Here is a 12,693-nt window from a genome sequence, read left to right on the forward strand (position 1 = left end):
TAAGACATATGAAGTTTCAAACTGACAAAATTAAACTTTTGCCAATACTTGTAGTTTAAGGAGTTTACAGAAACATTCCAGAGACAGTAATTGTTACTTTAATTCTAGAATATAACAAAAGCATTCAGGTTTTCATTCTTTTACCCTTGAATGAAGCAAATGCACTAACTAATGGAGCAAAATCAATTCAATCCAGTTAATAGGTCACAGTTACCCATGAAATATTATACAGAGCTAATAGAACCTTATTTGTTTGGACCAAGTTATTACAATGCGACCAAAGCACGCTAATATACAAAAAGGGAAAATGTACGTTTCCCTATGGAAAACACAATCGTCAATCATCATCTAATTCTTTTTGTGGACATGTATAAATATCTCTAAAGACAAGAAAAAGAATTTATCTTTATATTACTTATAGAATATTAGCATAGTGCCTCATTTGGGACATTTCTTAAACAGTTAATGAGATTTTAAATGGATCCAAGTACTAAAAATGCTTCCTTGACAAAACCCACTAAACCTAGCTGGGTGTGGTGGAGCATGCCTGTTAATACCAGAGGCTTGGGAGGCTGAGGCAGGAGGAATTCAAGTTCAATGCCAACCACAACAACTCAGCCAGGCCTTAACCACCTTAGTGAGACCCTGTCTCAAAAAAGTAAAAAGGGCTGGGGATGTGGCTCAGTAGTTAAGTTCCCTGAGTTTAATTCCTAGTACCTCCCCCCATCCCCTACAAAATCCAGTAAACCATTATATAAACACCATACATTTTTATTAAAAAACCTTCATGGAATTCTAAAAAATACTACCACTATTTAAAATGGTCTGTATAGTTTATTCAAAGTGATCATTTATATCTTGGATGGTGATATGTTAGCTTCAATCTCTCATCCTTCCCAGTCATGGGTAGTTTTTTCAAGATAAACGTTAATTAGTGGGTGAGAAGATAATAAAAGTCATAATCTTACTTACCTTCAAATATTTTAAATCCCTAATGTAAAAGTCTTAAGATTTTGATAAGGAACAACAAATAAAAAACAAAAGCAAAACAGAAAAATAAAACAGAGAAACTATTGCCACTTTCCTTCAAACTTTTTTCTAAAGTCCCTACCTATAAATTGTGTTAACTCAGAAGGTTTGCCTTGATATTATTTGGGAAGTAGTCAAAACAATTTGATAAAAGCACAGAAAAAGGTTAACAAATGGCTTAGGTATCCATCCCACGTACTTTAGAAGAATATATTTAATATAAAGTAGACATTTTATAGATTCTTATGTACTTCTATGGGAAATCATTAACTTTCTTTATTATGAAATTATATGGAAAAAAGCTGCAGAGAAAAAAATATTCTTAGAAAAACTAAAACGCAGTCCACTTTATTTTGATCAGATCAAGATACCTAAATATAAAAGTCCACAGAATAGTTTTGATTTAAAAACCAAACACCCCAATTCCACATTCCATGAAAATATGTAAATTCCACATTTATGTATATTTAAATATTGTTTTACATATATATGTTGTGTATATATGTTTGTGTGTATATATCTGCAACTAATTTTTCAACATTCATTTATAAATGTTTGGAAGTCACAAAAGTGCTACAAATGTACTTTACCTTGGAATAAAAGATACTACAAAGCTATTCCAAAATGTTATTGATTGGTCTTGTATACTATGTATATCTAAAAGCAGTATTTTTAAAAGTACCTAGGTACACATAGTATTCCTAATATTAAAATGAAAACATTAAATATTATTATTATTAAATATTAAAATGGAAATAAGTGCTAACATTTGTGTTTGTCATTGGGAACACTCAGTCGTTCCCCAAAACCATTTAGTATGCAATCAAAATCCCCACTTTAAAACACTTAAGTATATTAATCTCTGCATAAAGAAACAGTTTTTTGCTTTTCTTATTATGCTCTTAGTAATCCTGGATAGGACACAGGAATAAGAAGATGCCCTCAAATCAAATAAGAATTCAAAAACATCTGTCAAAGCTGTAGATTTACACTAGATAAATATATAAAAATAAATGTATTTTTTGAAAGGTAAGAAACAAGAAAGAAAAGAGAATTTTTCTTGCCAGGAATGTTGGTAGAACATTCCTTTACTTAAAAAATACAAATTTTCCAATAAAAATCAACTTAATATCAGGTATTAAATTCTGACATGTCTTTAAAAAAAGAAAACCAACTTACAGATAACTATTAAGGAGATTAAAATAAATTAGAAACTTACGGAGAAATTTGTCAAATACCGATTATGCAGATTTTTATTCACTATATTAGAAAATAAAAGGACAGACTATTAAAAGATAATAAATTTCACTGAAAATGTTCTTAAAAGGAAATACAAACAAATGTAGTTGCTATGTCCTTGTCACACTAAAGCAGCACAATAATATTGGTGTTTAATATATATTTTACTACGCCAATATTTACGTGCTGCTAGAGTGGAACAAGTATGTCAGTCCATGCAAATATAAACTAAACATGTGACGATGAAAATATAGTTTTGAATGAATTTCCTTAAATTTCTAGAGCAGCAAATAATGATTCGCATCTTGACTGTAGTGTGTAAACCATGATGTGCTGCTACAGTACTTTAAGGCCTCAAATACACAGGATTTATCCTATAATAGAACTCCCCCAGCTTTACTAGAAAACAAACACTGTTAAGTCTTTAATAAATTTACCTGTAAGATTAAAAACCTATTATGGTCCAAGTCAATTCCATGGCTTCGAAGAAGGTTTCCAACATCTTTAAATGTTTTTTTCTTCCCACTTATGTGGTAGACAGAAGTATTATCTCTGTAGGCCGTTCTGGATACATAGAAGTTACTGTTAGGAATGACTTCATAATCATCCCCTTCCTGTTTTGAGGAAAAACAAAACAAGACAACAGCTATTAGTATTAAGTCACAGGTCAGCTTCAAATTTCCTTTCATACTAAAATTAATTCTATGAATTACTTGCACACAAACTAGCAATAGTTCTCAAAAATAACTTCACTTGGGAGAGAATAGAGACTTTTCTAAGTTGATTCCTCTCTCAAAGATTCTAAAAAACCCAAAATCAAATCAAGCAAAAAAAAAAAAAAAAAAAACCTCCAGCTCAAAAACAAGTGAAAAAACATATTTGGAAAGAGTGGCGCCCCACCATATTCAAACCAAATCATGCTATTGACTGACTGTGATTCTAGTCCATTTTTTTTTTTTAAAACAAACAACAACAAAAAGCTATAAGAAATAATTCAAGGAAAAAGACAGGTAGTAACAGGATGATACTTTATTGGGGGTGGATTAAAGAACCTGACATTAATTGAAAGTAAAAAGAACTGTAAAAAATTTACAATTAAATCTCCCGGATTTAAAAAAATTTAAGTTTCAATTCTCCTTTAGTATTAAAACTCATTTATTCTTAAAAGTTGTCATATTGAAGCTATGATTTTTCAACTTTAGGTGAATCAAATGTAATAAGCAATGAATAAAATATGATGGGCAATCTACTTTTTAATTAAAATTGTACAATAAACTGTATTAAGAAGCAAAATTAAAATACATGCTTGTTTGTAATTAAATCACTTTATATTAAAAAAACAAAAACAAAAACCAACAACAGCTAAGTCAGCTTCCTGTTTCATTATGCAATTAGAATCCTTTATTTTTAGGTTCCATTTAGTAATTTTTGAACCATGAATTTCCTGAAGTTAATCATTAAATTGATGAGAGGGGAAAAAAACCCCACAATACCAAAACAACTATGTGAATAACCTAAATAGACACTTTACCTACGATCATCTGTATTTCTAAAAAGCAAACATGTTAGCTTGACCTTCTTCAATTTCAAAAGGACTTAATCACTGTAGTTCAAATTGAGAAAAAGTTCTCTTAGGACCACAAATTTAATGTGCACTGAAATAATGGAGATAGGATCAATCAACTGTTATTTTCAAGTGTGGATAATTTATTTTAAAGCAATAAAATACAACTTTAAAAACCAGAAAATTTGTAATAACAATGCCTATTTCGAACCCAGGATCCTAAAACTGCTCAATGTTTTATTCCAAAAAGGTAAAGATTATGATGAGCTATTCATAATTCATTTCTGTGGCTAAAAATTCTAGTTTATATTTAATGACACCACCACTTTCCAAAAAGAAAAAATGGTTATGCAGAAAATGACATCAATCTCTACGCTTTAATTACATAAACATTTTTAAAAAAGCTGATTTAAGCCAACAATGTAGAGTCAATAAGTCCTTTGTTTTCCTTGCTTGTACTTAAAATAGAAAAAAAAAAAACCCTTACCTTATCAATTATCTTCTGAAAATGAACTTCTACAGTACAACTCTGAATATCCTTGTGTTCATCAGAATTATGTATTAGTACCGACAGTTTTTTAGACCTTATTTTTTGTGCTCGATAGCCAAACACAAAAAGCATAGAATCAATAACATTGGATTTGCCACTGCCATTCGGCCCAATAATACAGGAAAAACGCTGCATTAAAAACAAACAAAAAACCAGGTTTTTTTTTCAAAGTTTAAAGATCACACCAGTACTACTGATTAAATTTAAACTGCCTGCTTTTTAAATCCACACTAAAAACTACAAGGACTTTTCTTTATTAGAAGATATACAACTCGAGTTCTCTATCATAAGCTTCAACATCTTAAATAAAAATGTTATAATTCTATTTCACTTTTCACAAAACTCATTCTAATAAAAGGAAAATACTTCTTTAAAAAACATGGATTTCCTTTGAGGAGATCTTTATAGTAAAGAGGTACAAAAGATAATACAGAAAAGCTAATTTCATTTGTTAAAATCAAAGGAAACAACACACCGTGTATGAGAGAGAGAATAGTTAGAAAACTGAAACATCCTATATTCCTTTACAATAGTTACTTGAAGTGGGCAAATACCTTATGGAAAGGTCCCAGAATTTTTTCCCCAGCATAAGACTTGAAGTTCTGGTTTACAATATGAGTTATCATAAGCCTAGGAGCTCCAGCTTCATTGGTCATTGCTGGAGGTGGGGGTGGAGGAATACTGTTCAAAATCTCTTCCAAACTTCTGTTATCAAGTTCCTCACCTGGAGTCTCTGAGTCAATCAAAGGCAAGAAAGGAGGAAAAAACGCCTACGTTAATACTATTAGTTCGGAGGACTACTGCCGGCTAATATTTAAAATCCTTTAGCTTGGTTTAATTAAAAAACAACAAACTCTTGGAAGAAATGCCACCAGTCCTAAAATTCTATAGAACTACAGTATACTTCTTAGAAGTCAAAACACATCATAAAACAAATCTAAACCACAAAAACTGACTCCCGGTTTCTCTGAACAGAAGCTGAAACTCTAAGGCTCTAGACTTAACTCCCCGTTTCTTTGAACACCTGAAAAACTCACTAGCTTCAGCGCCAGTGTCAAATGGGTTTCATAAATCACCCAAATACCGGACCCAAAAAGTTACAATAGGTTCAAGAAAGTCATCATCTTCCCTTTAAAGACAATCTAAGACCACGGAGGTGAGGTTAGGGTCATGCAACTTTTAATCATGTTCAGTCATATTGATTCTGCCTGGGGGAAAAAAAAAATAAACCTTACTAACTCTTGGCTGACCATGCCGATTTCAGCGGAAATATAAATTCCAAAATGCCACAAAGAGAAATTCACAACTGAATCTGTTTGCTTACCCCCACCCCCTCCAGCACCGTTACGCGGAATTTGCACGGGAGCCCTGAATCGCGGAAAGGCTTTCTAGAGCTACTCTAAGGGAGTGAACGGGTCTTCAGACCTCAACCCCAGCCTTTTGCCCGTGTGCCACAACCACAGCTTGTTTCGGGTTGGGCAATGACATGCTCTGGCGCCCAGGCGCGCGCTCCTACCGAGTCGCGGCGGGTCACTAGCTCACCTGCGGGTTCAGCTTGGTTCTCGGTCCGGCCGGTCGGAGGCTCAGGTTCCGCGTCGCTGCCGGTGCCGTCCGGGGACGGCGGCGGCCCTTCCTCTTTACGGCGGGCGGTGGAAGGCTGGTTGCCTTTACGGGGCATGATCGCTGGGGTCGGGGAAGAGCCGGAGCAAGTCAGCTCTCAAAACCCATCCTGATTACTACCCACCCCACCCGTTTCCGAGAGAGTCGCACTTTAAAATCCGGCTCAGAGGCGACGAATCCTCAAGAAGAGGGCGACAAGAAAGCCCCGAATGCCAAGAAGGCATGTAGGTGGGAAACCCTAGACGTGCCTGGAAATCAACGATCTAGCAAACTGCTAAGGTTCTTTTTATTTTTTAAGGCCTTCCACCCGTCCACTCCCAATGTAAGAATATACTCAAGCCTATTTCTAAACGAAGCGTCTCCCGTAGCGGACATTTGTTGACATTCCCACGCTATTCGGACTAGGGATGCAAGCGCACCGACTTTTTAGAGGAGTTCCTGTGAGCTTCAGGTTTGAATGGCCATCAACCCTTTCCAGAGTAAAGACCCCGCCCGCTTTCCTCTCCCCGCCATTTAGCTCTTGGCGTCTAGAGCGCCCGGGTGATTCTAGGTCTCTTCCCCAGTACCACCGGGAAGTATGGCCGAAGCTGGCAACGACCAACAGCCACTTCCAAATTGGACGCCGGCAGGGCTTGGTCGGGGACAATAATTTTGCGGTAACTGGGGTTTGTCTCTCTGGGGTCCGGGGTGGAGTCCCGTTAGGCTGTAGTAAGTCCAGTAACCAGTAAAGGGTCAGACCCGGTGACTAGTCCTTTGGGAGACGCGAGGTGGGGGTCAGAGGAGACGCCGGTCTGTGAGACCAGGATTTCTGAGAAGAGATTCGAGAGACTTGGAGCCACCCTAAAAGACGCTGTACGCAGCTCAGAGAAGTGGCGCCAGGGAGAAGCGCGCGAGAGCCCCAGCCATAGGGAGCGGCCGGTGGGGGGGGAGGGGTGACAGTGAGAGAATCTCCCAGTAGCAGCCTCCTCACCCCGTACTTCGCTGCTCTAGTTCAAGGCCTCTAACTTCCAGGCGCTGGTGGACAGGGCAGAAAGTAGGAGTGTGACAACCGTATCAGGAAAAGAAGTACGTTACCTGCGGGACAGTCCACTCAACCAGGGCTGGAAACGGCTATAAAGGCCCACTCTCCCCTGCTCCTACCGGTGCTTCGGCTCCAGGTCCTTCACTCGAAAATGGCGCCTAAAATACAAACTCGAACGGAAATTCGTTACAAATGCGCGCAATGATTTCTGGGATCCACTAATTTAAAAAAAAAGTGCGGCGATTATCACCGCCATCTTTTGCCCCTTCACGCGCATGCGCGAATTCGTGAAGCGACCCAACTCCCGGGAAAGGTTTTTCGGCGGAAAGGAAAAATGAGGAAACGTGTTCCCTGTGGTTTATACCAGGAACACTGTTTTTGAAACTATAGCATTTGAAAACACAGCCTGGCGAATTTTAAAGAAGAGAAAAAAATATAGAGAAGGCCCCTCCCGCAGTTAGAGGCCACACTCGGTAGTCCAATAAGGCCCCTTAACGAGAGGGCGGGCTCACTTAGGGGTGGGGTCTCGGACCCGCTCGGATGACGCGCCTCTGGGAAGTATCGCGTGAAGAGGGAGAAAACCTAGAGCTTAGAAGTCGCTATGGTGACGGAAAGGTTGGGAATCTTCTCTATTACTGACCCCACAGCTGTAGGAGCAGTAACCGCTGCTTTCTTGGATTTTGAGGTAAATGTCCTCACCTTCTGACGTTTTTAAGAAAGGGTTTGGAAGTCGTAGCCGTCCCAGGAACCTGCCTTCCCTCGCCTTGAGGGTGTGTGGTTCGTTGTGCATCTGTTATTTTGTCTCCCGGGGGGCAGGGGCTGTGGGGCTCTCGGCTGGGCTTTTTTGGATATCAAAAAGGAATCCTTGAGTTTGAAGAGAGTAGAGGGAAGGCAACTATAAGAGATGACCTGGACTAGTGAATGAATGGTCGTGTAGTCCACATGTGAATAGCAAAATAATGGTTTTCGAGTTATTTAGTAAAGGTGAGTTTCGGACTTTTAAAAATCATTTGAAGAGCTCATAATGGAAGAAACGGTTTGCGGTGGTCATCTTCATCATATCTTGATGAGGGAATTACCAATCATCAGATATTTCTTAAGTAACTTTTGTATACATTGTATTGTGCAAGGCATAATCAGGATCATTAAACAAGTATGACAATTCCTGTTCCCAGAGGACTTGGTTTTGTTGGTGGCTTCCCCGCGCCCCGCATCCCCGGCGTGTCCCCCGCCCAAGCTACTAGGGATGGAGCCTAGGGACGCTTAACTACTGAGCTACAATCCCAGCCCCATGATTTTTTTTTTTTTTTTTTTTTTTTTTTTTTTACTTGCTTTACTTGCCATTTTCAGTTTCCACATGCTGCCTTTGGTACCTCCATGATCTCCCCTTGCTGTGGTAAGATATCTACAGTAGTAACTCCAGCCTCAAATTCTCTAAAATGAAAGGGGGTGGGGCTAAAGTGAAATGTAAACAGGACTTCTCTTCCCATCATTTATTTGAATAAAAGTCTTGGGCTAATTGTTGGATAATCTCTGTTGCAGAAGGAATGGAATGCTCTAATTGGCTTAACTCTTGGCCTCATGCTAGCATGACTCAAAGGATATAGAATGAGGAAGTGCTGGGCGAATCCCAGTGGCTCAGGAGGCTGAGGCAGGAGGATCCCGAGTTCCAAGCAAGTCTCAGCAATGGCGAGGCACTACCCAACTCAGTGAGACTCTGTCTCTAAATAAAATATAAAAATAGAGCTGGGGATGTGGCTCAGTGGTTGGGTGCCCCTGAGTTCAATGCCCCGTTTAAAAAAATAATAATAATAATGAGGAAGTGGTTGTTCCATAAATAAATTACTATTTTTTAATTGAAAATAGCAAATACATGCTGGGTAACAAAAATAATTTTGCAAATACATAATAATTAGTAACCACTTATTATGTGTCAGGCACTCTACTAGATAGTTTGCATACTTTGTCTCTTTTTAACCATCATAACTACTTGTAGGTATTAGACTCATTTTACATAAGGAAGAAAAGAAAATGTAGTATCTAGAAGATAAGTTAAGTGAGAGTTACAAATAGAATGGTGATCTTATGGAAAAAAGTGGGGTTGGGGTTGTGGCTCAATGGTAGAGTGCTTGCCTGGCAGGTGTGAGGCACTGGTTTGAGCTCAGCACCACATGAAAATAAATAAAACAAGTTATTGTGTCTATCTACAACTAAAAATATTTTTTAAAAGTTTATTATTAGTTTTTTTTGAATGCAGAAACGCATAAAACACAATTGGGTTATAGTCTTACCACTCACATAAACCTATATGAATATATAAATGGATAGGTAAATAAAATACTATGAACATGGTTAAAAACTTCAAACACATGGAAACATAAAAGAGTATTAAAAAGCTTCCCTTCTTGGGAATAGGTGGATAGCTAAAGCTTCCCATCTCATTCCAGTGTTCTACCACAAAAGTCTGCTTTTTTTTCTTTTTTTAAAATAGGGTCTTGCTAAGGTGTTCAGGATGTCGTCAGTCTCTGGAGTACCTGAAATTACAGAATGCCCCACAGTGCCCAGTTTAGGTGTCCGTTATTAAGTGTCTTACATATCTTTCCAGAACAGTGTTTTAGTATTCAACAGCTTAAGTATTTATCACTTCTTATTTACACAAAAGGGATTGAAATAATGTTGTATACCTTGCTTTTGTCATTTAACATAGACATCTTTCTATATCAACAAATATAACTCATTTAAAAAATTTTTTTTTTGTAGTTGTAAATGGACAGGATGCCTTTATTTGTTTATCTTTATGTGGTGCTTAGAATTGAACTCAGTGTCTCACACATGCTAGGCAAGTGCTCTGCCACTGAGCTACAGCCCCAACCCTATAACTCATTTAAAAAAAAAGTGTTATTAGTTATTGATGGACCTTTATTTATTTATTTGTTATTATATGTGGTGCTGAGAATCAAACCCAGTGCCTCATGCGTGCTAGGCAAGCGCTCTTCCATTGATCCACAACCCCAGCCCCCTATAACTCATTTTTAAGATAATTGTGTTGCTTTCTAGTATATTAATTCAATTTGATTATTTTATGCTAATTGTTTTAAAAGACAATTAAAAGTGACAACATGTTTTTATTTTGTGAATCACATGTTTTATTTGTTAGAATTTATTAGTTATCTACAAAAGAATTCTAAAAATAACATTGTAGAATTAATCATAGCTAGAATTGCAAGGAAGCTTATATACTACAACTTACACATACACTTTAGCAAATGTATACAGGAATTGGGGTGGGGTAAAGGTTGGAAGTGTTTACTAGTTGAATTAGTCTGCTATTCATAAGCCTTTTTTCTTTGATTGTAAGGTCTCTGAGCATGTGCCTAGCTGTAGGGAGTCTTCCCCTCTCTCTCTGCCATATAAGAGATCTTAGTCTGCAAGGGGTTCAATAATGAGACCAATCTGAGTAAAAAAAAAAAAAAAAAAATCTGCCTTTCTCATTTTTCTCTTGGAGAAGAGACACAACAGCCTGTCCAGAGCTATTAAGTTAGGGAACCTTTGATAAAAACTGCACTTTTTAAGCCAGCTATCTCTAATAATATCAGTACTCTAGGGTTAGCTAATAGGCAAAAAACCCAATTAGAATTTGCTATAAATATGTTTATAATCAAGCTCTTGCATTTCTTATCTGTCCTTCACATTTGTGTTGAGGTTTTTCAGCCATTTCTTATCTCTAGGTACATTCTTGTTGACAAGTCATGCCTTCCCTGTTTCCTGCCTAAAAACTTTTCTCATTAATGCTTTTATCTCTTAGTTTTATTTTTTAGATTGAATTCTTTTCTTCTTTAACACCATCTTAATCATTTAAAATTGTGTAGTTCATTGGTATTAAGTACTTTATTTTGCTACCATCACCTTCATCCTGCAGAACTGATGAAACTCTACCCCTTAAACAGTAACTCCCCATTGCCCCCACTCTACTGGCAGTGATATCATTCTACTTTTTATTTTTATGAATTTGACTACTCTAGGTATTTCATACATGAAGTGGAACCATATTAGTATTTGTCCTTTTGGCTTATTTCAATTCACATAATGCTTTGGCCTAATTCTTAACATTAATTCTTAATTCTATTTTATTGGTTCTAACTCTCTTCTACATTAAATACACATATATCCACGTAGGTATACAATCTATGATGAACATTTAAATTTTTAGTTTTTGATAGTACAGGCTGCGTATCCCTTATCCAAAATGCTTGGGACCAAAAGTACTCAAGATTTTGGATTTTTTTTCACAATTTGGAGTATGTGTATACACATAATGAGTTATTTTGTATGCAGGACTCAAGTCTAAGCATAAAATTAATTAGTTTCAGCACCCTATACACATAGCCTAAAGATAATTTTAGACAATACTTTTAGTTGCATCTGCATTCTGTGACTCATCACATAAATTTTTTACTTTGGTGTTATGTTGATGCTCAAAAAATTTTGGATTTTGGAGCATTTGGGATATGAGATTTTCAGATTAGGGATGCTTAATTTGTACTATTCAGAATTTTGTAATGAATAAATTTGTGTATATTCTGGGTGTTCATTTATATGTATATGGTAAATTCCTATGGCAAAGTGTTATTTACAGAGTAGATTTCTCCTTCAAGTCTTTATTTTCTAATTCAACATATATAGCATAGTTATACTGAAGAGCCCAAGTTATCTTCCTTTGTCCTAACTGTAAGTAAGAAAGGGTAAAGAGGAAATGGCTTTTTTTTTTTTTCCAGTCCCAGGGATTAAACCCAGGGGCGTTTAAGCTCTGAGCCATATCCCCAGCCCATTTTATTTTTTATTTTGAGATGTGTCTTGCTAAGTTGCTGAGGTTGGTCTTGAACTTGCAATCATCCTACTTCAGCCTCTGGAGTCACTGGAATTACAGGCATGCACCACTGTGCACAGCAGGAAATTTCTTTTTATAATGGGAAAAAGGACTCACAAGATAGGGAATTCCCCAAGTATACAAAAGGCAGCAGCTCAATTGGTAGAGTGCTTGCTTTGCATGCACAAGGCCCTGGGTTCAATCCCTAGCAACACACACACACACACACACACACACACACACACACAAAAGGCAGCACTGATTTACCTGTTCTTTAATAATATATAAAAAAATATTTGTTTCTCTGTATGCTAGTTTTGGGTTCTGGGTATTTTTCATGCTGTTTTAATTTTCATTAATTATAATTGAGGCTGGGCATTGTTTCATGTTTTTTATTGCCCCTTACCATCTGTATTTATGTTTCTGTGAACTGTCACCTTGTAAGTTTTTAAAAATAGAAGTGCCCCATTACCAGTGCCCTGATCAAATTACTTTGAAGGAGACCACGCTTTCTAGTTATTCTGTATTTCTATAGTATTGCCAATCTATACCCGTCTACTAGTTCTTTGTCCTTTGCCTCTAAACATACTGAGGTCTAACCTAATTTAAAAGTCTTTCATAGTTGCTATTCTGTTTCTTTAACTTCTAAACTTATCTACCCTTATAAACACATAAACATATATGTATAAAATGTGTATATGCTCACATACATATTCTGTCTACCTGCCTATCCTCCATTTGCCCTAAACTTGTATCTCTTTACCATCTAAATCCTTTTGGAACTCAGAGAATATCATTAGCCA

The 12,693-nt window shown here is 36.8% G+C and overlaps 2 protein-coding genes across 2 annotated transcripts in view; one reads left to right on the forward strand and one right to left on the reverse strand.

Moving 5' to 3' along the window:
* Positions 1-7,225, reverse strand: part of Smc4 (structural maintenance of chromosomes 4) — a 33,009-nt gene extending 25,784 nt beyond the window's left edge. Inside the window, exons 1-5 of the mRNA XM_015496406.2 lie at positions 7,077-7,225; positions 5,925-6,065; positions 4,937-5,115; positions 4,320-4,511; positions 2,706-2,882 (exon numbers count right to left, since the gene is read on the reverse strand). Coding sequence (XP_015351892.1) covers positions 2,706-2,882; positions 4,320-4,511; positions 4,937-5,115; positions 5,925-6,060 — 684 coding nt within the window. The 5' untranslated portion in view covers positions 6,061-6,065; positions 7,077-7,225. The remainder of the gene's footprint in view (positions 1-2,705; positions 2,883-4,319; positions 4,512-4,936; positions 5,116-5,924; positions 6,066-7,076) is intronic.
* Positions 7,226-7,502: 277 nt separating this feature from the next.
* Positions 7,503-12,693, forward strand: part of Ift80 (intraflagellar transport 80) — a 137,948-nt gene continuing 132,757 nt past the window's right edge. Inside the window, exon 1 of the mRNA XM_048802863.1 lies at positions 7,503-7,708. The gene's annotated coding sequence lies outside the window, so the exon portion shown is untranslated. The remainder of the gene's footprint in view (positions 7,709-12,693) is intronic.

Source organism: Marmota marmota, unplaced genomic scaffold, assembly GCF_001458135.2.
Source record: "Marmota marmota marmota unplaced genomic scaffold, marMar, whole genome shotgun sequence".
Lineage (NCBI taxonomy): Eukaryota > Metazoa > Chordata > Mammalia > Rodentia > Sciuridae > Marmota > Marmota marmota.